Source organism: Cyprinodon variegatus, unplaced genomic scaffold (assembly GCF_000732505.1).
Source record: "Cyprinodon variegatus isolate N-32 unplaced genomic scaffold, C_variegatus-1.0 Scaffold103, whole genome shotgun sequence".
Classification (NCBI taxonomy): domain Eukaryota; kingdom Metazoa; phylum Chordata; class Actinopteri; order Cyprinodontiformes; family Cyprinodontidae; genus Cyprinodon; species Cyprinodon variegatus.
In genome coordinates, this window is record NW_015150556.1 from 1,439,547 (window position 1) to 1,466,164 (window position 26,618).

Sequence of the window (26,618 nt, forward strand, 5' to 3'; positions counted from 1 at the left end):
AAAAATGTATCACTCGAAACAAGAAAAAAAAGATACCTAATACAACATTATTTATATAGTTTAATAGGAAAGAGAAAACTGAACCAGTTGAAGAGGAGCTTCTTTTTTCACTTAACAAGATTAAATTAAAGAAAAAAATACCAATACTTTCCAGTGAAACAACAGCTTTCCTTTTTCTGGGATAACATCTTGAACATTAAGTAAAGGATTTAGACATGCACCCCCACTCCCCTCTTTTCATCTTTAGAAACAGGAAAATAAAGCATTTGCAGAATCTATTGTATTAATTAAACAGCTACCCATGTTCCCATGTGGTTTCCAGGCACTTTGAAGATTTCTTCACAATAGACTTGCAGACTTAACCATTTACAAACTGAAGGAAGAAAGAAGATCTCTGATTTGATCACAATGCCACATGTTGGCAGATTGCAAGTGTGGAACCTCTATTGTAGAAGCAGAAACCACCTCTCGGAAATGATGTCAAGAAAAATCTAGAGGAGAAAATGCTGCCAGCTAGTCCTCACAGAGAAGAAAAAAAGAAAGAAAACAAAGATAGAGACTTTAAAAAAAAAAATCTCTTTTTGCATTATTTTGCTTCAAGACAGTGAGATGTTCTTATCCTCCATTCATTGTTAGATTTGCGTGGGACTAGTCGGGGAAAAATAGCCCTTTGATAGCGATGGAAGAGGATATGGAGCTTTGCCAAAGAGGGCTTCAGAAGTTAATGGGCCAGTTTCTTTGCTGACAGTAAAATCTAGCCAACAGCCATCCGTAGTCTCCAAAAGTGTTATCTGCTTCTGCAGTTTGGAAGATTATCTTTAAAAATGAAAATGACAGTGTCAAGAACAAAAGAGATGCTTAAATGCAAAGGTTTTATCAACACTTAAAACCAGATGGAATTATCTCTGAGCTAAAGCTGATTTACGTAGGAAAACAGTTTAAACTATATTTTTCCAAGATGAATACTGTTGCTTTGAAAGAGTCTCACAAGCATCAGAACTAGATTAAGCTTTGATTGCCTATACTTGTCTAAGTGAAATACTGTGTTTCTAGTATCAATCATTTGGTTTAAGATAAGGATATTTTTCTTGCTAAACAGCATTTCCGATACAGAGGAGATAGTTAAGTCTTTTAATTTACTTAAACTAAAGAAAGGCATGGGTATCATATCAATTTGGGCTTTTTTATGATCAATGAAAAACTATATTTTACAGACTTTAACCAGCAAACAAGTCTTCACTCACTTTGTCTTTCTATCTAACCTTTTTTTTTTTAAGTTTCTGTGTGTGTGCTGACACACGTGCTATCACTGATATTTAGAAAATTGATAAATGATTCTTGGCAAGTTGTAATGAAATCACACATTTTTTGTAATCATCAGCAGTGTTCTGGCATTGGTCCCAGCTGGATATTTGACCACTCAGCTTGGCAGAAGTGGTTAAGCTCATCTAATTTAGTTCGTTTTACCAGCCCGGCATTTAAGCGTAGTCCATTAATTTTCAACAGGGGGATGTCAGGGCCATTCCAGAAACTAAATTTAAGGCTGCTTTATGTGTTCCAAGATGAGCTTTGAGATGTTTTTGCTACTTGCAAACATCATTGTATCGAAAACATCTGTTTTAAGTCAACTTCCATTAACCTCAGTTAAGATTAAATAGTCACGACACTAAACCCAAAAGCCCCTGAATGTAATTCATACAGTATGTGGACTAAGAGAATACCAACTAAGAAAATGCTCTTAATCTGACAAGTTCATGATGTAGCCGATGCAGACTGGCACGTCTCCAATCATGGAAAAATGATCTGTTTTCCTACAATCACAAAAAGTATATGAAAATGATACATTACAGGATGCTTAAGCTTGAACAAAACTGTATATTCAAACATAATGATTACTGATACACAATACAAATAGTTTTGGACTTAATAAAGCAGGCTACCATAACAAATATATAATAGGTCCTTATGTTAACACTTGGAGGACCATGTTTGAAAGCTGATTAATTGAAATTACATCAACAAATAGAAATATGTTGCACTAAAGCTGAAAAAAAAAAAATGTTACTATATAACCACAGCACCCTTAAGTGATATGTTGGTTTAAAAGTAAAAAGTGTTTAAAAAACATTAGAAAGCTCTAAAAGTATAGGACATTCAAGCCAGTGATAAGGGTACACTATGTAAAGCTCTTACCGACATGGCAGCTCTCAACTGTGATGCAGAGATGATGTGAAAGTAACCATGGTGCTGAGACAAGATTTCTTTTCCTATATTTAAAAAGGCTTCTACCCTCAACAGAAAATCAATTACAAAACTTTTTGCCAAGATATAAGTTTGACTGACGGGCTAGAGTTTTCTAAAACAGAGGTCTCCGAATGGTGGGCGTTGTCAATTTGGTGCACATGTATGTGTGTGTTTCACATGGCTGCACGTGTTTTCAGCTCATCCTTCCCTGTAAATGTCTAGGCACAATGCCAGAATCTGCTTTAGAGCCCGAAACCTAGCCAATAAGCCACAAGCCATCAGCAGCCAGGTCAGATTAGCTTTCTGTCATTGCCACTGTGCTGATAACACCACAATGAGTGGCACTTCCCTACCGCTATGTCACCTCGGCCATCCCACACTTGTCAGCCCTCCGCTGGTCAGATAGTGTCTGTCAGTTAAAGAACAGATAAAGGGGAAAGTCAAGAGGGGTGGTCTCCTCTGTTGGTTTAAAGCCACAGTCAAAAGGTTTTTGTTACTGATGAGGGTCACTGAAGCAAAGAACAGCCTTAAGACAAAAAGGGGAATGGAAATTTGACTGGCACATTAGCTGGTGCCTCCATATCAGTCTGCTTAATTAGATCAGACAAGGGATCTCTTGAACTGTGAGAATGACCATCAGAAGAAGTACAGAGCAAAGTAATAAACGTGAGGAAATAACCGATGAGGCTGTTTACCTCTATTTTTTCAGTTTAAAACGCAAATTAATAATTACACTGTCATCACTCTTGTCATGAAATGTATGAATTGTCCTTATGTTGCTATTCGTAAGCTCTAATCACTATTTCTTTTAACTTTTCCCAGACTTCTCTACCACAAGCAATTAAAATTTCATAAGTGGCTCATCACTTCTTTACACATATCGCTGATGATTAACCTTCTTGGATAACTTTGATAGAACGGTCTTCCTGGATAGACTTAGTCAATCTGTCAACAGGCATCAGTTGGAGCAGGATGAGACCCATGTCAAACATTACCTCTCTATTCCAGAACAGAAGCGCGTCTGCCAAACACTATTATTGAACTGGCACTACAAGAGCGTAACCTAGCCACCCTAGAAGTATTAAAGGTGCACGGTTAAGAAATATTAATGTCATATCCAATCAATCATCATTACCTCAGGGGAAAATCCTGTTTAAGGTTTAGAAGCATTAGCAATTTTTAGCTTTGGGAATGTCAGGATTTCCTGCTCCTGAAATGTGCCTAACAATGAGCCCCCTCTCTGCCTGTCAAAATATTTTGCCTTTTGTCCTGAGGAATCTGCTCAATACAGGCAGTTTTATCTTCATAATGTCAGCAGCAAATTGGAAAAGGCAATGTCTCCACCTATAGGTGCCAGAAGAATATTACACGTACGAGCTGATGTGCTGTGTGAGAATTAGTGCAAAGGGTAAGCAGAGTGAGAACTAAATATAATGTAGCTTTGTTCAGTCACTGGCATGTGTTGACATTTTTAACACTTTCAATGCAATTAATATAACTTTGGTCTGCTTTTTCCATATTTTATTTATTTTTATTTTTTTTAAATAAAATGTAGCACTGCATCTCTATTATGGTTACATTTTCTTTTAAGGTACACCCAAAGCAAATATTTTGGACGCCTTTAACCTCCTCTACTGCATTCCAAAAAAACAAACAAAACCATCATACCAAAATACTAAATAGAAATACTTTATAAAACATCTTTCGCCTTAACATCGGCTTAAAAAGTAGTAAAACAGGTGATACAGTGATCATTGATAAACTGGCACACAGCTGAAATTTGATGGGTAAATCTCAACTGATTCAAGGCTGAATCCAAAACAAAGGCTGTTAGTGAAATGTTTTCATCGGCAGTGATACACTGAGAAAGCAGAGAAGAGTCTCTAACCAGAAACAAGACCAGTGGTCTCTGTTTGGTGCGTTAGTCCATCAAGTATGTTGTATATTAGAGTTCATTTTGAAATCCAAGCTCTTCCAAATTTCAGTTCCTGCTCGGCAACTCGGGCCCACTGACCAACTTCTCCTGGTTATCCCCAACCAACAGGAGCTTAGAGGTCTCTATCAGGACTCCAAGTTATGGAACGCATTGCCATCACACGTTAGATGCCCCTACACAGGCCATTTTTAAAATGTATCTTTCCACAATGATTTTCAACCCCACTGAGACGTTCTATTTTCATTTATTTTCTTTTCTTCATTTACCCTCTTTTATTAATAATTGTATCTGTTTCATTACTCTGTCATGTTAATATTTTTATTCTACATGTTTTATAGCTGCATTCTTGGCTTTATTAACCCACTGTAATGTTTTTGGTTTTTTCATTGTCTTATCTTTCATGTACAGCAATTTGTTTCAGCTTTGGCGGTTTTTGATGACCATATTAATAATGATTTTGAATTTGTACAAGGTTATAAAAACAAACTTTATTTTCCTCCTTGTCTTTTTTTCGGAATGGTTCTATGTAATAGATTGCAGAGAAGTCCCATAAAGTTTATTTGGCTTAGTGTCACTTTGTTTAATTTACTTCTTTACCTCTATAGTAATAGGCACATCAGCAGTGAGTTAACTATTGCTTTAATAGAATACAAAATATAATGATATATATTCAAAACTAATTCAACGTAGCCAATGAATTAACCCTGTGGAGCCCATATACCCTCCATCCCACTTGGAAAGCCCCATTGAAATCTACAGTGAAAACGTCACATAAGTACTGCTAGTAAGTGAGAAACATTTTTTAATAGCATGAAGCAATTTTAATACCCAACCATACAAAATAGGAATTAATATGACAGCACCCTAAATCATGGTTCATTTTAAAAATATTCACAAATATTGCTACTGATTTTCATTTTTAGAATTGGAGCTCTTTACCAATGAAGTTAAGACTATGATAATTATAAATGTAAAACCAAATGGTACTGCGTAAGGACTGCCTTCAAAAATATGGTATTTACCTAAAAGAGATATCCTAAAACAGTGTAATGCTTGATCTGCAAATAAACATTTTTACACAAATAAAACTGTAAAAGCCATAAAAGCCTTAAAAAGACACATTTTGATATTTAAATGTTGTTCATTGTTGTTAAGGCAGTATTATTCACCTGTTGTTAGTTGTAAACAAACAGTTGTAAAAAATTTAATTCAGCTCACATTAGATTTAAAACTATTTGATTAAAACCCTATGTCTGTTGCTGTTGATCGTATTGGCTGCTAATTGAAAGATTTTGTAGTAGCGTCATACAAATATATTCATCATATAAAGACATGGATGTGGAGTCTTTGCCGATGTCTGAACAGGTACATCATCATAAAAATGATGTACCCGTGATAATAAACTGATGATGAAAAAATGATTTAACACTTGATTTGCAAATTTTGCTTGTTTTTTTTAATGCCATAACAATGACGATAAAGACAAACAGAAACATTAAGAAGACATTTAAGTGCATAAAAGCTGTATTTGTAAGTTTTAAGTAAATACAAAAAGAAATGGCAAATAAAATAAGCATAGGACATATAAACATGTGAACTAAGAATTTACGTTTTCTGTATAAATTCTTATATACAGTGTAGTAATGATGCACTTGAAATCTGTTGACATTATGAATTACACTGTTAAATTCTAGGAAAGAAGACAAGGGACCAAATGTAATGCAGGGTATCAACAATGGAACACACAGAATCCATACAGAAGTTTAACAGAAGAGAAAATCAACATCATTTTTCACTTTTTTTTATCATTTTGTTCAGTTTCTTGCTCTGGTTTGGTTAATTAACCTGCAATGTATGTCAGTAGCAAATACAGCGCTCCAAAATAATGGAAGAGACACAAGATGATGATTACAAAGATGGTACCTGGTATATGGGTACGAATGGTGAGCAAAGGTATGCTTGTTATATGTGAGGATCAAAAAGGAGCACTGCAGTTAAAACATGTTTGTTACTTAGAAGAAAAGCAAGTTTCCTATCATCTGCATCTCCACCCCCCCAATCCCCCATTTCAACTGCATGTTAAAAGAAAATAAGTTATTTTGGTCCAGGAAAAGGTCTTTACTATTTCACCCATAAAAAATAAGGCTGGGTAATTTCTGCATACTTGTGTTTTTCTCCAAAAAAAAAAAAAACATCAAAATAAAGAGTCAAACTTTACTCCATGCTTTCTTCGGAACAAGGAGCCTCATGTTTCTTTATTCTTCCTACAGAAAAGAGAGCATAAAGTTTCAGTGGGAGGATTAAGGTAAAAACATGCAGAAACGAGATAGGATGTGTGTCCCTGAGTGTGTGAATGTGTGTGTAAGTGTACGTATAGAGTGCCTCTGCCTGCCTATATGGTCTCCACGTAATTAGCGGGGAATAAACCCTGACGACCGTCTTTGCTCCACCCCCTCCACCAGGCTTTGTCCACCGTCTCCACGTCCCTTATGATGTCACCCGGTTCAAAGGAGATCTCGGATTCGTCCTCTGTGGGAACCACAAGATAACATGGTGAGGACCAGATAATCACAGTGTAATTACTGCAAAACGGAGGCACTTTAAGTGCACATGTGTGGTAATTATCCTCCAAATGGCAGCTTACCTGCCTGGTAGTCATACAGAGCTCGGACGCACATATGTCGCTCGGATAAATCCTGGGGTGGACAGGAAAATTTTAAATGAAAAAACAAAAAAAAAAAAGGCTATAATCATGACATGATGCATTTCTTGCTCAGCTAACATGACACATTCAAGAGAAAAGTTATATTGCTTCGAAGAAAACTGTCACAGATGGTTCAGTTAAAAGTTCTTGCAACTTTTTCCCAGCATGGTATGTTAGAACCTGTGCCATTAAATCATGATATACAGCATTCATCCTTATCTGTCCAAAAGCAGAATATCTCAGAAATATACATTAAAATAACTTTTTGATCCCATACACAATTTGTAAGTTTGTCCCCTTTAGAATTTTGACACCTAAATAATAAAACAAAATTTCAGATTTAAAAACTGGTTTGCCATTGATCGTGTGTAATAAATGTTTTTCCCCTATAACCCAACAAGAATTCTGACACCAGGCACAAAAATTTCCCTTTTCCTATACCTTAAAAAAAAACTTAACAGTTTGTTTTTTTTCTCTCACTTGTCACATAATCACTTTTGATCATATTTCTAAGAGCAGAAAAGCTGTACCTCCCCTGCTGTCAAACATGGAGGTAAAGAACTGGCGTCAGACTGGTTATCCATTAAGGCCACACAGTGATCATACAGGAATGAAAAAAAAAACAAATGGAGCCACTAATTAATAGATGTGGAACACCTGGCCTTGGTTAGGACCTTGAAGATGGATCATGGACACTCTAGGGAACATTACTTTAAAAAAAGTAAGTAGTACTCACTCTGCTGAATAAATATAACCAATTCCTCATCAAAGTAAATATGCAGTTACGTTTTTTATGATCTTAAATGAATTTAAGTGAGAGAATTTATCCATCATGTAAGTAGAACTTTAAATACAACAGAAGCTTTAATTATAGAATATATTGTTGAATTAGATAATTATTTAAAAGGACAACATTTCTGGAAACATTGAATACTAACCTGCACCATTTTGGTGTGTGTGGCTGGTCAAGTGAGTTGCAATATATTCATGTAGATGTGATTTTGTTTTTCGTTTGTAATAAAAGAACAATAAGATGTTTTAGCACTTTACATTTTTTTCACATTTACATTAACTTGCTATAAAATAGCTATGAAGCTTAAAAGTTATGCTTTTTCAGCAATTACATTAAAAAAATTGCTTTGCAGTAGAATTATTTGGGGGTTATACTAATCCAAAAACATAAATAAATGAATAATACAAATATATCATCCCAGTTTTCTGTGTGCAAAGAACCAGAACGAAAGCCATAAAAGTGAAATCAGTATAAGACGAGTAGAATAAGGAACATGTCTTGATTAAACCAAGGGGCTGTCAGTCAGCAATGAGGAGCTTCTTTATGTAACAGCTGCTTCTAAGCAACGATATAGAGTCTTTCTTCCAGCACATAATAAGCAAATCACAGGAATATTTAGCCTTTGTCTATGGAGAGTGCTTTCCTTCGGAACAATGTCATTGAATCAGTAGCTCTCCACCATCATCTCTCCTTTCAGTCTGTGTTCAAGGCCTGCTAAACACCCGCCCACATTTAAACTCTTCAGCCAATCAGCTTTATGTATGCATATCTTAGCTCCCTGCTCATCCATGCCCAAACTGCAGTAAAAATCTCTTCAAGATGCAGAAAAAGTGCTATATGAAAATTCTATTTGATTGATGTAGTTGCAGTAACATGCTGCATTAATTTGCAAATGACATAAGAGCATTACCAATATGTGAAAAGAAATTATATTACTTTGTGAACAAAACATATAAACAGTTAGTAACGCTGTTATTATCTAACGCTGATTCTATCAACACTGGTCATGGATAGATCAACAGTATTACAAAGATCCAAAGCATATATCACCAGCAGAGAATAGTAGCTCAGAAAAAATCTCATCTAACTACTAGATTGAATTATACAGTCTTTCAATCGTAAAGGACTCATCCTTTGAAAATCTGACTTTTTCCTGTTAAAATGTGTTTGTTAGTATTGAGCTTCAATTAAAACTTGGAAAATCCAGATGTGAAAGTGGCTGATTGTTTGGGCTTGTGATTTTGATCTTTCTTCTGTATTGTTATTAATACTGAGAGGGTGCTAACATCTGCAACAGAATGGTGACCTGTCCAGGGTTTACCCCAGCTGATGGATGACTATGATGTTTACAACCATGATGGATGAAGCAGGATAAGATGGATGGATGGATGGATGGATGGATGGATGGATGGATGGATGGATGGATGGATGGATGGATGGATGGATGGATGGATGGATTGGATGTGTGCTAACATTCTAATGTTGCTAATGCGAGTGAGGATTTTTTGTTCTCCTAAAATGATTCAATATTAATATTTACTTTAAATATTACAGAAAATCTGCAAAGGAAAAGTAAAAGTCAAGTTTGCTTGAAGAACAGATACAGCTCTTGTTTCTAAATTCTAATAAAGTTGTGACATTTATTTTAAATATTTTCTTACGATTTTTTTCAGACATATGCGTTAAAATAAACCTGATAATCATAATTATCATAGACTGCTCATTTTATTTAAAGATGCAAACTTATAAATTCATCAGGCCATCCAATAACGGCCACCGTCACTACATTTTATGCCTAAATACTGTTTTTAATGAAGTACATTTTATCCCACCTTGATGTATTACCTTAAAAAATGCATTGTGAAAAATCATCTTTATTCTAGTGCGTAAATGATCAGAATATGTAGCTGTACAAGTGTTTTCCAGATACCATCTTGAACGTTAAAAAATAATTAGACGTATAAGGGTAAATGCTCTGATTCTATTGAAGGTCCCTTTCTAGATGTGCCAGTCAGCTTTTTGCACAAAATATTGTTTGTTGAGGACTCAAAAATTGAAATAATTGTTTGAAAGTAGCATCAGATACACCTCTTGTTATTGTAGTCACTGGAGAATGTGCCTACGAGGATTGTCGTGTTTAAAGTTTTTTGTTATGTGTTCCTGTCTTTGTTTTTCTATGGACAGACAGTGTCTGAAACAAAGAATGCTTGATTGAAACTTTCTGTTCTTTTCCCATTGTGTCCTTCCGTCTTTTTCTCCTTTCATTCTTGTCATTCTTCTCTTTCTCTTTGTGAACGTCCTTTATTCTTTAACCCAATCTTAGTCTTTCTCTTTTGTCCATTCATCCACCATTCCTTCCTTCTAGTTTTTCTGGGTTCTATAGTTAAAGATGGGCTGCCATAGAAATATCAGCCATAATAAATTTGAACTTGAGCCGTTTATTTTGTGAAATTGCCACTAAAACATGCAAAGGATTCATGTGCATTATTTGCACATAATATGCATCTGTCTAAAAATCATTGTAAGGTATCACTACAACTATAAGGGAGGCCTTTGGTTCTTAAAATGTTGCCAAGATGTATGTAAAAACAGTGTTTAATCCAAGAAAGCCTCTCTAAACTACAGATACCACTATACTAATATAAAACTACATGTATGTTTCCCCTTTTAGGATAATAGCATTAAAGGTCTTAAAGTCATCACTGTGTGACTGTTTAAGCTTTTGCACTCCAATTGCTGGCTCATAGAAAGTTTATCTGAATAAAAACACAAAATATATTTAGAAAACAACACCTCTTGTCCATTTTTGGAGAGCTGTTGCTCCTCTTCGTCATTTTCTTCCTCTTCTGCGGATCTGTAGCAGTCAGGAGACTCAGATATCCTGCCGTCTGTGTTAGTTGGACTCAAAGAGCTCACTGATGCAAAATAGAAAGGAAACTATTCAGAACAGTTCAACTAGGGATGTAAACTGGAAGAAAATGAAAAAGAATGCTAGAACCTGTGTAATTTTCCTCTTGGGTGCAATCACCATTTGTCATCCCATTGGTTGATGGGAGAATGTTGACATTTTTGACATCTTGGCAAACTGGTTCAAGGTCTATAACAATGAGATAAAATGGATCAGAATATAACTGCAGATATTTGGAATGATTCAGAATGTTGGGAAACAAACACTACCTGTTTCTGCTTCATCTTCTTCTTCCTCTGATAGCTCAGTAGGAGTCTGGTTGACTCCTGAATGAATGTTCTCTTCTTCGTCTTTCTCTGCCTTCTCTTCAACCTGGGGCGTCTCTGCTGGCTGTACCAGGGATGAAGGATCAGTTTTATGTTTTGATCCCACCGACGCCTCCTCATCCCTGTCGAGTTCCTTCTTATCCTCCATCTCGTGCTGATCCTCCTTACTCTCCTCCTCCTGCTTCTCTTTATTTTCCACTTCTTCAAGTTCCCCATCCATACCCTCTTCTTCAAACTCTTTATCCTTGTCCACCTCCTTTTTCTCCTCCTCCTCATCTCTTGTCACGTCTTGCATTTGTTCTTTATCTACTTGATCCATTTCAATCCCAGTTGGTTCATTAGTGACAGATTCCACCTCTGGTTTTGTTTCAGGTTCATCTCTCTGCTCCTCCTCCTCCTCCTCCTGTAGATCCTCTTCCTCATCTGCTTCCACCAGTACAGCTTGTACTTTGAAGCTAGAGTCTGAGACCAGCTTGTTTACGAGGCATGGTGTGTTAAATTCTGTTAATTGGAACAATTATACAATTATAAATAAAAGAGGGCATTAAATGACTATTTGTTAATTAGAGTACTGCTGTGTCTGTGGTAGGGAGTTTGTTATGCCTCAAATTAAGTTGCAATTTCATAACCATTTTAGACTGCCTTGCAAAAATATATATTTTTATTGTGTTATCACAATACAACTGCAATTTATAATGTTTGTAATTAGTACTTTATGTGAGAGGCTATGAATAATTAAAATGGTGTGCACCCTTTTTATATTTCTGAAGAGTGCGGCCTTATATTCAGCCCCTTTTAATCTGATATCTAATAAAATCCACAGCAACAAATTTTCTTTAAAGGTTATGTTTTAGTAAATATTGCATAGCTAGTCGTTATTGTGATCTCAGCATAAGGCTCCAATGCTCTGTGAGGGCATTCAGAGACTATTGGTTAAGCAGGGAATAATAAAGGCTAAGGATAATAAAAGGCCAGTTGAGTATAGGAGGAATAAATGTAAATTTGTGATAGGTTGTAAAAAAAAAAAAGCATCTTTGATTTATGATGTGAAAAATGAAAGGGTGTGGTGCAGCTAAAAACCTAATTGATAAGGGCTGGATAAGGGTAGCATTAAATAGCAGCTAAAGGAGAAGAAGAATACAATTGCTAAAAGCCACAGGAAGTGCTAGCTAAAGTTAAACACAGGGTCATATTGTTTTCCATAACTGTGTAACCCTGAACATACCATCCCCATTGTGAAACAGGGGAGTGGCAGCACTATGCTGTGGGAAAGCTTCCTTATGCATGAACAGGGAACCTAGTTTAAGCGTCCAGTTGTGACATGGTAAGATGTAGTGAAACTCAAGAATACCGTCAAATATATGTTCTAACATACATAAATTCTCTGATGGACTTTAATTGGAGAAAAAAATGTAATCCTTACCTGTGTTCAGCAGAAGAGGGTCTGTTAGAACCTGTGAAGGCTCATGCTGATCTGCATCGGTTGTATTCATTAAATCTGAGGGTGGCACAGACTCTGAAAGAAACTGAGGGAGGTTTTCATTTATTGAACTGGGGGACAAAGACTTTAGTAGGCTAGGGGAAGCTGGAGGCGCAGAAGGTTCTGTTGGTTCTGAAGCTTCCAGTTCAGCTGCAGCCTTAACTCGGTCGCTACTTCGTGGAACACTGGGCAGAGCCGAAACTGGGGGAGCAGATCGAACTGGGGATGTTGGTGGCGTCATGGGGCTTCTGGGCTTCTGTGGTAAGGTGACCGGTTGAAAATCTGGGGTTCTGGGGGGAGACATGGCCCGGAAAACTGGGGACGGAGGAGCTCTTGAGAAGGGAGAGACCAGTGGAGACGTGTGCGGAGAACATCCTGCACTGTCTTCTGATTTTGAAAAGATAAATGCTGTATCCGTCAGACTGCGTTGGTACCGTCTGAATGGTTTTCCTGCAGAGAAACAACTCTGTTATCTTTTCCAAAAATAACTTAAGTCGGACATGCAAGATCACAACATTCTGATGCCTGAAAGATTATTGGGTTTTATAAAGGATTTCTGGCTTAAGAAAAAAAGAAAAAAGCTTCCATTGTACCACTGCGGGATGATCCAGGACTGGTGGGGCTCTGTGATGACGAAGATGACAGTTGTCTGAAGAACTCTCTGGGATTCATGGAGCGCTGCGACACTAATGCTGCTGCTTCCTATAGGTCAAAATACACAACAAGAAGTATATAGTGCTGAAAGATAAGAAAAAGTGCAAGCCCTCTTAGAACAAAGAAGGCTTCCAAGTCACGTTAGTCACCAAGGAGTTACAGTGTTTAACAAATAATCATCTTGTAGGAATAACTTACAGCAGCTTTCTCTATGGATTCACTTCTTCTAAGACGAGCCCTCATAACTTCTTCGTGTTCCCTTTGTTGCTGTTCCTGACAGTCAGAAAAGTAGAGGATTTATGATGATAGATTTTTCTGCAACACTTAAAGCTTTTTGGCTACTCTGTTTTTTTATCCACTGCATATTAACAGCAATATCTGCCAGAACATTTAAAGGTCTTAATTTAAACTTCTTGGGAAAGGATTTTCCCGTAAATCAGACTTCAGTGTTTCCTTTATCAGTATTTTATGTCAAATGTAAAACTTTACACCATTTCCTTGAAATAATAACATATACAACATTTATTATCTGTCATGAAAAACATTTTGTAGAAAAAACATTTTTAACTTACCCATCTTAATTTCTCCTTTTTCCGCATCTCCTCTTCTTCTTCCCTCTGTTTCCGTCTATCAAGATATTTTAAATAAAAAAGCCTCTGAGAAAATAAAGTTCACAGTGATCTTATATACAGGTTTCTTTCAATATTTAAACTGCAGCTTATTATACAAGTACATTTTAAGAAACTAGGATAGTGTTCAAAAGTTTTTAAAAATTTCAGAAACTCATATATAATTTTGATTCGTCAAACAGAGTTGAATATTTTATACCTTTATTTCTAGAGATTTTGAATACTATGGCTTACAGATAAGGAAAACCCCCAAATCACTGTCTCAGAAAATTAGACTATATATGACAAAAATATAAAATAAAACAAAATTGTATGCTGATGGTAAATGGGTTCCTTCTGATACAGTCAATACTTGTTTAGGCCTTCTGTTGAATTAATTACTGCATCAATGCATCATGACATGGAGGTGATAAGGGTGGGCACCCCTAAATTTTAACGCAAGCCCAGGTTGCTTGGATAGAACTCTTTAGGTCATCTGCTTTGTTGGGTCTGGAGTCCTCACAGCTTGACAGGTACGTTTTCTGGATTATAAAGCCCAGTAACACCAGGGTTATGCAAGCAGATTTTGTAGGTATGTAAGCAATGTTTAAAAATATAACACCTTTTACAGACATAGGGGTCACCAAGTGCTTCACAAAATTACAATATAACTAAACTACATATACAGTCACAAAAGACATGGTCATAAAACAACCCTTAATCTACTAGAATTAAAATGTTTTCTTAAATGAATAGGTTTTCAGTTCACTCTTAAAAACAAAATTAAGTAAGTGAAAGGAAAGATTTTGGTGTTTTTTGCAGGGTGGGCAGGAGCCAAGTCCTTCTGAAAGATCAAGTCAGCATCTGCATAAAGCTTGTCAGGAAGCATGAACTGCTCCAAAGCATCCATTTCCACAAAGAATAATAATATGCTGACTGGACTAACTAGGATGCTTATGACACTTATAACTTTACAAGAAGCTCTCTGAAAATCACCTTTCACTGGCCTCACCCTGTTATAAAGGTTGCACATTCTTCATTGTGGCTGTATTTTTTTTTTCTAAACATAGTAATCATAGTTTTGCAATAAAGTCCATTACCTGTTCTGTTTTAAGAGCATTGTGAGCAGATTGGTCTTAACATGGGCCACTGGCAAAGCTCTGTAACAAGCACTGCAGCTCTACTTTCTTTGCATTAAGGATATGCTCCTGTGACTTTTGACCCCTGTCCAGGAGGTTATGTTTTTAAGAGACTTTGTTTGTGTTTGTCCCTCTGTCTATTTAAAGGATATCTTGAAAAGTTACAGACAGGTTTTTTATTACATTTTTTTTAAACAATCCATTACATCCATTACATTATCCATTGTTTTTTATAGGATTCTTTAATATTATGAGATAGTGATTTATGGAGGAGACAAGCAGTCCCCCCTGAACCAGAGGATGGCAGCAGTCCCTATTAGCCTCAGCATTGGAATCCAAAAGTCATGATCCAGACATGCAAGTTTCAGCAATAGGTAAATGTCACAATATAAGGCAGAATTTGCTGCTTGCTGGAGTCCTGCGCTCTCTGAGTGATTTTCTTGTTCGTAATTTGACCCATTTAAATGCGCGACACTGTTTTGATGTGTGGGACAACATGACTGAAGTTGACATAGATTATGTGCCTCTATACTGTTCCTCCAGACTCAGTTTTTTTTTAATAAAATGTAAACTTACTTTTATTAAAAAGTTTTGATCTGAACTGAGGACTGATAATCACCCTGCAAGAGGCCAGTTGTTTCTCCCATAAGCCAATGTTTCTAATGGTATCTCTGGTTGCAGAGTGGCACTTACAAATGAGACACTTGAGGTTTGAAGTTGTAACAATCCATTTGAGTTTCACTTTCTAAATGAGTGATAAGAACATTGAACTTTTGAACAATAATCTAATTTTCTGAGATGCACTTGTATATCAAGGGTTCCCTTGTCACTGATTTACTTGAAAATTCACACGCTTTAACAACTGCTGCTTTTACCCTGTGTGAATTCAATGCAAAACTAGTTCTTATAAGGAGCACAGCATTGCATGTAGTGTTCAAACCTTTGCTCCTCAATCATCTGAAGTTTTTCATTCATTTTTCTGTCTCTCTCTTCTGCATCCCTTCGCTCCTTTAGAATCCTCTCTCTTTCAAGGCGACGTCTCTCCTCTGCAGCCCTTCTTTTCTCCTCCTCTTTACGCTCTTCCTCTTCACGCTGAAAAACACAAACAATAACAAAACAACATGCATTTTAGCACATATTAGCACTACATATTTAGCTTTTCTGTTTTATATATTTTCTTTGCCGTATTGTATTAAATCAAAATAACATGTTTGCATGTATTTGGACCTACTTCTGCACGTGCCCAGAAGGAGTCTCTGTTAATTAGTCTCATTTCCATTGCAGCATTGGTTTTTCTGTAGTTTGTACCCTGAAACAAGAAAGAAAATGATACCAAAATAATGAGTATGACACCTAAAAAGATTTGGTTTCATGTAACAGGCAAGCTGGAAGCAAAATTGAAGTGCTTCCCCCCAGTCTCAAACTGTTTCATTTCTTAAATGAGATGCTGTGTCTCCATCTAATGGAAAGATGAGGTACTGCAGGAAACTCACCACAATTTCCTCCTTGTTAGTAGACCTGGAACTTCTCCTCACCCACTGCATGGGAGCTTGAGTCTGAGCCTTGCTCAGCTCAGCTCTCACCCTCTCCTCTGTCACATCCTCCGACTTTTCTGCACTAATAAAAGCATGTGCTTCCTGAAACATAGAGGGCAAAGAATAAAAACAAAATGATTGAAGTAAGACAGTTGTTAATTACATTAAATTCTAACATGCTGCTCTGCAGTCCCTCTGTTCACACACTCACAGATGAAATGCTATCGTACACAAGCCTTGTGGAGTTTCACTCAGTCTGATATTACTTCTAACACTGAGTTATGAAAACTTGGAGCCAAACAGTTGTGCAACCCCTTCAGCTGTAAAGACTGAGAGAGAAAAGACCAGCAAAGACTGAAGCGTGAGAACAAAAATGCATGCCTGGGCTATGGATTGCAAATAGGGAAAGAAAGGAAATTAGAAGTCTAGGGGCCAGAAATATTGAGAAAATATTCAAGGAAGCAATACATCGGAACAGAAAATGTAAATGTAAATCTTTTTAGTAGGGTATTTTGAGGTGTTTTTTTTTTATAATTGTATTGATTGACCACATTTTGGCAATGACAATTACACTTTAGGTAGATCTGGATTTATTTATCACCAACACACTCCTTCTAGCTCAGCATTTTTTGTATAACTAATAAACTAGTTCACTGTTTAATACCACTAGCTGCAACCATTTAGTGTTGTTTGTGTCACAGCTTGAATTATGTTGCCTTCAAATTAAGGTCACCTACTAGACAAGATGATACTAAAGATTTTTGGAAAATAGTATGTGTATGTATTTTTTATGATGAAACTTAAAGGTATAGTGGAGGATGTTCCTTTTCCGGGTGGATCATCAAAAGTGGTCCTGCTAATTGTTTATAATTCTGGTGATATATTTGCCGTTTTCAATTACCGGTGATGAGTCTGAAATGGTAGAAAAATTGCCAATCTTCTTTGGGAAAGTAAGCTTGTATGAGCGATTCAAACAGAAACTTTTAAACAGACTGTGCATGAGGAGAAATGGGCTCGTTCACACTCTTGCACATGTTTAATAAGTATTCTCTATCGGGAGCTGGTACACATTTTTTTTTTTTTTAGTCAGGTATTCGTGAAAATCCCCCACTAAACCTTTAAGAGAGAAAAAATTAATGATTAATTAGATTTGGTAGGAAAAAATTAAGGATATATTTTTAAGACACTTTACCCAGCCCTAAATTATATCAGATTATTGACTATGTGAAGGCACCCTACATTTGATTTTTTTTTTTTTTTTTTTTTTTTTATACAACCTAGAACACTTAGTAGGAGCATCTTATTTTAACTGTCTAATATTCAGCCCAGAGCTGGATCCTTTAAGGATATTTGAAAAAAAAAGACAAAAAGGCTGAAACAAAACCTATTGACGGACTAATACTGAGAGCATTTAGATGTTTCAACATCATGTCTTTGTTTTCATGCGGGAATCTGAGTGTGCAAAGGACTTTAGAATAATTTTTGCTGAGAGCATAATTCCAGGCTTGTTCACGAGGGCGATGCCTGCCAACCTCCTACAGGAGCACAGCTTTATCTGACTGACAACTCTGACACTGAACAGAGCTTTCAGTGTGCCTCATAATAAGCGTCACTATAGCGTGCAATCCATATCAATCTTTCTGTCAATGCAAACTGCGCAGCCTTGGCACATGGACCAGACAAGGAGTCCACAGAGCTGACAGGGAGAAAAAGGACAATCCAAAAATTTTCAGCAACAGATCCAGATTCCTTTGTGCCAGGGATGAATTTTGATATTTGCCAGGGAAAAAAAACAATAGAGTTTTTGCCCAAAAACTGACAACTTGCTCTGTATTATATTTACAGTAATTCAGTAAGTGAACGACCTGATATATAAGAATTATCAATCAGACAAAACACATTAACTTGCATATTTGTGATACTGATGCTGTGCTGGATACATGAAACCTTTGTAGTGGCCATGAATAAATATCTAAATTAAGACTAATGTGATACTTTTAAACTGTAGCTCTTTAAAAGTAAAGAGCAGTTTTAACCGTACCACCTATCAGCATCTGGTTGTACCATCATGTCATTAAATTGCTTTCTTTGCAACTGTTCTGAAGTACTGGACAATATGAATGGAATTAAATGTACTAAGTATAAATGTACTAAGTATAATAGTGCAAGTATAATTAAAATCAAATGAGGAGCTAGTTAAATCTATCTAGTAAGTTTCAAAAGTAAAGTATTCCATTCACTCATTAAAACAGGCTTAGGGTGGAATAAGCAAGGCCACCATTACGCTTTAGTGGATCAAATCTAAAAACCATTCTTGTGTGGCAGGAAACTACAAATCATTTCTGAAAAGAAAATGCCATTCCAACTTAATTTATCATATATATAAGTTAAAAATAAATTCATTACGTTGGGGAAAAAATCTAATTTAGATACTTGTTACCAATTCAAGCAATTAATTTAACTTGGAGCAGTATTTTCTTAATAGAGAGTACAAATTATGCAAAAAAATGTAAAAGACAATCCATTTATCTAGTATATAGTGAATGTATGATGTATTAAAGTAAAAGATGAAACAAACACTATTCCAGGGTTTTTTGTATCAAAATTTAGAGCTATGTATTCTTCACATTCACATGTATTCTAATTCACAATCAAGTGTTACTTTGCGAAAATATACTAAAATCTGTGGTTGAAAGATGTAAATAATTTTGCAAACTAATATACATTTAATTATAGCATATAGTCTTTACTTTTTAAATCCAACTCCCCAATCCTGTTTACTTACCATCTAATATTTCATAAAGACTCAAGCATAAAACCTAACTTATCCATGTTTTCTTAGCCAAAATCCTAAAGCAATTTATATCCCTGCCCTCCATTCAGATTTAGTTTTCATAAGCCAATGCCACTTCAGACTTCAGCTTGTAACAGAACCAAGTCAGCAGCTGCAGACTCGCCTCAACAAAACCTACTTAGTGCCAGCTCAGACATGCAGCACAGATTGCCAGAAAGCCTAACTAAGGTTTACAAAAAAGAGGAATGAAAAAAGAGAAAAAAGTACTCAAGTTAAATAAATGGGGGAAAAAAACACAAAGAAGTGGCTGACAAGAGTCTAAGAAATAATCTTTCATCCTTTAATTATATCATTAATCAGTGTGCGTTATGAAGTCTATCCAAAAGGTTTAGCTTGCATGTCACTGAAAGGCCAGGAGGGAATTTAGTCTCAAAGCAGATCTTTTGAAAGAGACAATGTCATGCTGTATGAAACATGCATATCATCTACTCATCAAAATATTCCACTACAGCCACAGTTCCTCATACATTACTAAGCCAAATAGTAGCCTATGCATTACTTTGTAAGCACATGTAAGATTTCTCATTAACTATGTTGACAATCATCAGTACTGACCCACTAAGAGCCAGCATGACACTAAAAGTATGTATATGTCAAGTGTCTGCAAGGTTGCAGAGTCTGAGACCCCAAATAATGTGATTTTTCCAGAACATTAGTTTTGAAAATCACTCATTAAATTCTATCCTCCACTTCTTTCACTTAGTAACATTTCAGTGAGTCCAAATAAGGCATGACATTATGACAACCTAATGTGATGATCCCTATTTAATGCCAAAACAGGCCTGAGTCATCATGGCACGGACTCTTGTTAGACACCTGAAGAGTTGCTGTGGTATCTTGCACCGATATGTAAGCAGCATTTGCATCAAGTCCTGTAAGTCCTGCATGTCGGGTATTTACCACAGATACTGGTTTGAACTAAGAGTTGGTGAATCAAACTTTTCATATACCATTTTTGCTTTTTGTAGTCTGGAACAGTATTCAGGTAGGGGGTTTGTGTTATATTAACAACTACTTCATGTGTGTTAATAAACTGGAGTCCTGATGGCTGAATCCAGCCCACTAAGGCAATTTAGTCAGCTCTTACGATTCTGAAAAGGCATATTATGCCATGTCATAAAGTAGAGACTTGAATTAGATGATGTCAAGCCAGGTCATTCAGAGTTTAGGAAGGATCAGGTAAGTTTAGAATGTATGCATTTTAGTGTGTTGACATTTATATATGTTAATACTACCAGATGCAGTGGTAAGATTTTTGTGGGAATTTGTTTTAGCATATTAATCACATATGTTCTTAGAAACTCACAATGATTTGCTGCAGTTTCATTCTGTCTTTAACAAAAAATGGTAAAGTGGTAAAAAGAAACTATTAAACTAAGTTTTATAATTTCTTGCAGTTTTTACATCAGATGATTGATATTTGGTTGAGTGGTAATGTTTGTTTTAGAGCTGAAACAATCTGGTTAAGGGTGGAGATACAATGGACAGTTTAAATAATTGTCAACTAATTAAGATATTGATTAATTGCTAAATGGGATATAGAGACTCAAAAACATGGCAATAGCTGACAGAACAACCCAATTAAAGCAGTAATTATACCAAGATTGTAAAAAAAATATATACATTTAGTTTAGTTCAAACAATATACAAAATATTCTGTAAAAGTTTAAAAAACAATCCACTGGACTTGGTTTCCAAGATTTGAGTCTTAATATAGACTCAAACTCACTGCAGATCCAGACATTTGAATTGAGAAAGCTTCCTGGAGAGGTAGCGAAACGTCTTCAAATCTTGGAAACCAAGTCCAGTGGATTGTTTTTTAAACTTTTACAGAATGACTATGACCTGGATGACTGAGAATCTTCATCAGCAAATATACAAAATAAAAAATGTTCATCAGTCAATACACTCTATCCTCCTCAAGTGAAACATTTTAGTTTCTCCTAGTTTAATTGCTTACAAAGTCTTCTTTAAGGAACCTTTGGCTATTCAATTACCGTATTAATCCAAAAAATAATCGACAGATTATTCAATATGCAAATAATTGTTAGTTGCATCCCTAGTTTGTTTTCTAACCTGAAATGACTGAGACTAATGTTCTAATAACAGAGATGTATGCTTGATGTCGATGTGGCTTAAAGGAGAAGTTCGGTTTTTTACACTTTAAGCCCATTTTCTGTAGTGTCCAGGATGAAATCGAATGATCGACACCAAAAGTTTGACAATTGCTCCTGTCTCTGCTTTTTGGCTCATTTAGAATCACCCCCTGGCTGCTTTAGAATGGCTAGCATAGAGCATGTCCGATAATGTCCTTAAAACAACCTTAAACGTTCTCTTTTTTAAATATGCTACTCACCGTGTCGTCAGCGCTGTTCAATGACGTTCCAAAAAAAGTTTCGTAAAGAAAAAACGTTCCTGTAGTGTTTTATTTAGCATTTTGTAAATCCCATTGAGTTCTGTAGGAATAGTCAATATTCCGCTGCCACCGGAAACGGAAATGGGGCCTGTTTACACAGTTGTAGTCTTTTCGCTTCACTCTGTGTACTCCGACGTCGAGGTGCTAACGTCTCTGTTAAACACTTTAAAAAACTCTGAAAATGGAATACGAAAGGTGGATTCTTGATTCTCGACGTCGGAGTACACAGAGTGAAGCGAAAAGACTACAACTGTGTAAACAGGCTCCATTTCCGTTTCCGGTGGCAGCGGAATATTGACTATTCCAACAGAACTCAATGGGATTTACAAAACGCTAAATAAAACACTACAGGAACGTTTTTTCTTCACGAAACTTTTTTTGGAACGTCATTGAACAGCGCTGACGACACGGTGAGTAGCATATTTTAAAAAAAGAACGTTTAAGGTTGTTTTAAGGACATTATCGGACATGCTCTATGCTAGCCATTCTAAAGCAGCCAGGGGTGGATTCTAAATGAGCCAAAAAGCAGAGACAGGAGCAATTGTCAAACATTTGGTGTCGATCATTCGATTTCATCCTGGACACTACAGAAAATGGGCTTAAAGTGTAAAAAACCGAACTTCTCCTTTAATATAAAGATGATTTTTACACCCTTACAGTAAATGGCAGGACCTATGCTAAGTAAAACACTGCCTAAACTATCACACTCTAGCAGTTCACCATATTCTACATGATGTTAACCCCTCAAAAAAACAGACGTCATTTACACGCTGGTGTTTAGACTAAATCTGGTCGGTCTGTCATAGTGTTGATTTAGTACAGAAATAGGTGTTGAATTTTGGCTTTGTTTGGTGGTGCTGATTTTGTCCAACCTAGTCCAATAATAGATGTTGAAATGATGTTACGAACTGGGTTTTCAACATCCTCTTTTTTTTTTCTTAATGATCTGAAAATTGTAGCATTTCACCTTTCATTTGTCAACCAAATGTAGATGTCGTTTGGACTTAAATGATGTCATCTTTTCAATGTAATTTCGACCAATTTTTGCTTGGTGGGTTGTTGTAAGGTATGGCAAAACTGACTGCACTCCAAATCATGCTTTGCAATGTAAGTAAATATTGGACACACTGATGTTGCAATGCTGGCCGCTGAAGACCAGGAAGGATTGACAATTTCTAGACCTTGCTGTTAAAACATCAAAGGTAAATTCTTGTCGTACTCTTTGAAATCTTTTGTCGAGCCCATTTTCATATTTCCATGTCTTCAAAGATAAAGGATTTATTTGGTATCCAATATCAACCGGCCAACCTCCCATCATGCCAATTCTAAATCTCTTCAGAACTTTCGCTGTTATGTTATGGATATGGGATCGAATAGGTAAGCAGAAATAAACCACATCAATTAAAATGACTATCAAGTTAACTTTTAAATATTCTTAATATATCACCAAAACCATAAAACACACAAATGAACCAATACACACTATTAAAAAAAATGTATATGGAGTGGCATCATTCAATTTAATGAATTGTTCACCAGTGAATTATGTGTTTTGTCCATGACTAACTCACTTGAGAAAAACAGGAAAAATGATTCAGTGGTCCAAATCGTAAAAAAAAATGCTGTATTGCATCAGAGAAAAAAAACAGGATTCTTCACATATCCATCACCACTGCTGTGTAGAGGTCAAGATAATTTTGCAAATGGGACCCATATGCATGGCAATGAAGTTTACTGCAAAGTATGTTGTTTTTAAGTCTGATTCAGTTTCAATTAAAATCAAGTAAAGTCTTCAGGCCAACATACAAATCATATCCTTAGTGTTCGAGTTTAGATACAGACCTTAAAACCAGAAAATGTTAAATCCAAAAACTCTTTATATGGTGTTAACTGAGAAAAATAGCTAAAGCAGTTAAAGCACCAACTTTCAGGTGTTGCTGTGACTCGAGTCCAGCTGTTACAAGTGTGAGTATTTGGGGAGGTCAGAGTTCAAATTTTTTCCCAGTTCACAGAAACAGAGCTGATTTAAACTGGTCTTTTCTATGTTTACCACGCAACATTTTTTTCTACAGTTTTCTAAAATCTAAAATTAGAATTTATAAAATCTGAGTGCACACATAAAAAAAATCTCTGTAGGGTTGGGGAGTCTTTTTGGCTCCCAAAATCTTCGAGACTTGTCACAAAAAAAAAAAAATAAATAATTTAACAAACATTCCACAGATGCCTCTGCTGTTGATGGGGAGATGCCTTTATATGGAAACCAGCAATATCCAGGCAACAGTTAAAAGACGTCTGTTGGGAGTTAAATAACAATAAGACAAAGGGCAGAGTTTATCCCCTTAGAAACAAGTAAGATTGTAAAGTTGATTGAAGACTTAATGCTTCATCACAAAAAATGAACTTTTTGCTTCAGACTCAACAGAAACCTTCCGGTTGTGGTGAACACAGACAGCACCAAGACACCAATAGAGCAGGAAGGGGACTGAGAACAGGAAGCTCTCAAAACAATACTAAGTAAACTACTGAGTATAAATATAGCATTTTGAGAGTGAAGCCCACAGTTCAAGGGTAATGTAGAAGGTTAATATTTTCTCTTGCATAAAATTAACTTGCTATGAGAAAAAATTATGATTATAAAGGTGATAGATTATTCATTATCTTGAGACTAAATACCTTAAAGAAGTGTTTGATGGCTGGAATGTGGGTGGCACACTCATTTCTCCTGTATTCATCCACATTTTGGCCGACCTGCAAACAAAGACAGGATGTATATATTTACATACATGTCATAAGCCTCTTAGGAAAAAAAGACAAGGGAAAAACAGACGGGAGAGTTAGACTGAAAATAATGTCAAATGACATTCTGTTTCCTTCATTTGTTGTTTGAAAGGTTAGACTTGTACCACAGTTTGAGATATCTACGACAAGAATTGAAGAGTTAATGAGACGTATCCTGAAAATATATTTAGCATGATATATTTTCCTGAAAGTTATGAAAAACTAAGCCAGCAAAGGTGGATCTAGGCAAGGGCATCATTTTAAAAATTCACACAGCCATTTTATATCTATGTGGAGGGAATTTGTCCTTTTTTACTACTGTTAGAACCAACTATTCATTATTTAATTCTCCTAATGGATACATTTTTTGATGGATTTTTTTAGGAGTAACTTTAAATGCTAAAACCTTATGTAAAATCAAACTTGCTTACATATACTTTGACTCTGAAACTTGTATTAAACCAGATTTCCTATTCATCCCGTTACTTCCCACCTAAAATATGAGAAAGTATGTTCTAACTAAGGTAAGCACATCCTGTTTGTATATATATTATACTGTGTAGGTAAAAAAAAAGTTAATTACATAATGAGTGCAATGTTACATGGTAGTAATATTTCAAAAATCTAACTGAGAACATCTCTCTCTGGTGGATAAGAATTCACTCACAGTCAGTGCAAAAAGTCTTGCCACATGCAGCTCCATGTCATGCTCAAATAAATTGGCAAACAAAAGACCAAAATGATAAAGTCACAAGATGATCAGCGCCTACCCAAGGCATAAACAAACTAGGCTATGCTTTAGGCAAAACAGTAAGGGTAGATATCCATGGAGTGATGTATACCCGACTGCAGTACTGTATGTGGTATTAGTTTTTGTTTGTGTTCCTATACAAAAAGCAGATCTCAGTAAAGGTGTTTTGCAACTACTAAAAATAAAACAAATTATATCTAACTCTAAAAATATATGCTGAGATTTACAAATAATCTGGTATTCTCAAATAATCATGCTAACGAAAAATTGCATTTATTTGTTACTTTAACTATAGTCATTAAAACCTAACCTTTACCATTATTCAACATGATTTATATTGTAGTGCTGTACATTGTACATAAGTGATATAAATATATCAGTCAATCACAATGATTTATTTTCAGCATCAACATTCTATCACCCTTTGTTTCAAACATTCCTTTTACCAAAACCTGAAGAAAAGTCCAGGATGGGATAATCTTATTAAAAGTTTATGAAGATTTTTAGGCTGATAGATGTTAGTCCTAACAGTTTGATGAGGAAACCCAAATAAATGTCCTTTTCCTTACATCCTTGGGTCAGTTCTGTAAGCAAAGAAAGTGTTTCAACAGTTAACAGCTGGGATACTCGCTTAATATCAAACATACCAAAAACTTTCCTAGGAAGGATCAAGACATGATCAAAGGAAATCTGAAGCATATGATAAAAATGTTTCGCAATATCCCTTTTCTTATCTTTTTCTGGACTTTCTTTATCATCCTAGGTTTGGAAACATAAGAAGTTTGTGTAAGGCTCTTCTTTATCCAGAGAATACAGACAGATTTTCGACAGATAGTAATAGTAACTATGCTTATTCAGCTAATTACTAACATAAGAGGCTAAATAAAGACCTTAAGTTGTTGTCATTGTATTAAAAATGTAAAACCACAAGTGCTCTTCCATGTATCCATTCTGATTAAAACTCTTCTCCTAAAATAAAAATGCATTGATGTACAAAGCATGAAGGCTAAAGGAAGCACTCTGAGAGACTGTTCAAAAGTTATTATACTGGAATTGATATAAACTTGAATTGCTATAAACAAATTAGAGCTCTTTAGCGCCAGAAGATCAGAAATTGCTCACAAATCTCTAGTCTGCTCCTAAAAAGCTTGAACCTTTTATAGTACATGTTGCATACCCCTGCATGCCCCATCATTCAGTAAGGTCTAGAAGCACAAGATTTATATCCAGTCTTTCAACAAAAAAAGCTGCTATGTGGTTGTACTGTGCACGTTTTTTTGGGCTTTGACCACTTAGATTGGTCTTCAAATAATGTATGACCTACTGTAAATTAAATTTAAAAAAGTTTTAAAAAGTTAAAAAGGAAAAAAAAGGTAAAAAGTTAGGTGACAAAGGTAAAAAGTTATCAGGGCAGTTAAACAAGTAAAACTTGCAAGTGTTTGTATCAGCATTAATTCTCTAAGTTTATGTTGTAGCAAAAAAAAAAAAATTC

At 35.7% G+C, this 26,618-nt stretch overlaps 1 protein-coding gene across 2 annotated transcripts in view; it reads right to left on the reverse strand.

Moving 5' to 3' along the window:
* Nucleotides 1–5,613: 5,613 nt before the first annotated feature.
* LOC107084551 (drebrin-like protein A) overlaps nt 5,614–26,618 on the reverse strand; it is a 43,616-nt gene continuing 22,611 nt past the window's right edge. Inside the window, exons 4-17 of one of the 2 annotated variants that reach the window (XM_015374450.1) lie at nt 24,271–24,345; nt 16,286–16,429; nt 16,024–16,101; nt 15,733–15,884; nt 13,618–13,672; nt 13,244–13,318; nt 12,985–13,093; nt 12,335–12,841; nt 10,855–11,412; nt 10,676–10,774; nt 10,471–10,592; nt 6,825–6,876; nt 6,573–6,709; nt 5,614–6,444 (exon numbers count right to left, since the gene is read on the reverse strand). In XM_015374450.1, the coding sequence (XP_015229936.1) occupies nt 6,573–6,709; nt 6,825–6,876; nt 10,471–10,592; nt 10,676–10,774; nt 10,855–11,412; nt 12,335–12,841; nt 12,985–13,093; nt 13,244–13,318; nt 13,618–13,672; nt 15,733–15,884; nt 16,024–16,101; nt 16,286–16,429; nt 24,271–24,345 (2,163 nt within the window). In that variant the 3' untranslated portion in view covers nt 5,614–6,444. Of the gene's footprint in view, nt 6,710–6,824; nt 6,877–10,470; nt 10,593–10,675; nt 10,775–10,854; nt 11,413–12,334; nt 12,842–12,984; nt 13,094–13,243; nt 13,319–13,617; nt 13,673–15,732; nt 15,885–16,023; nt 16,102–16,285; nt 16,430–24,270; nt 24,346–26,618 lie in introns of both variants that reach the window. The other variant, XM_015374449.1, reaches the window with a different exon arrangement.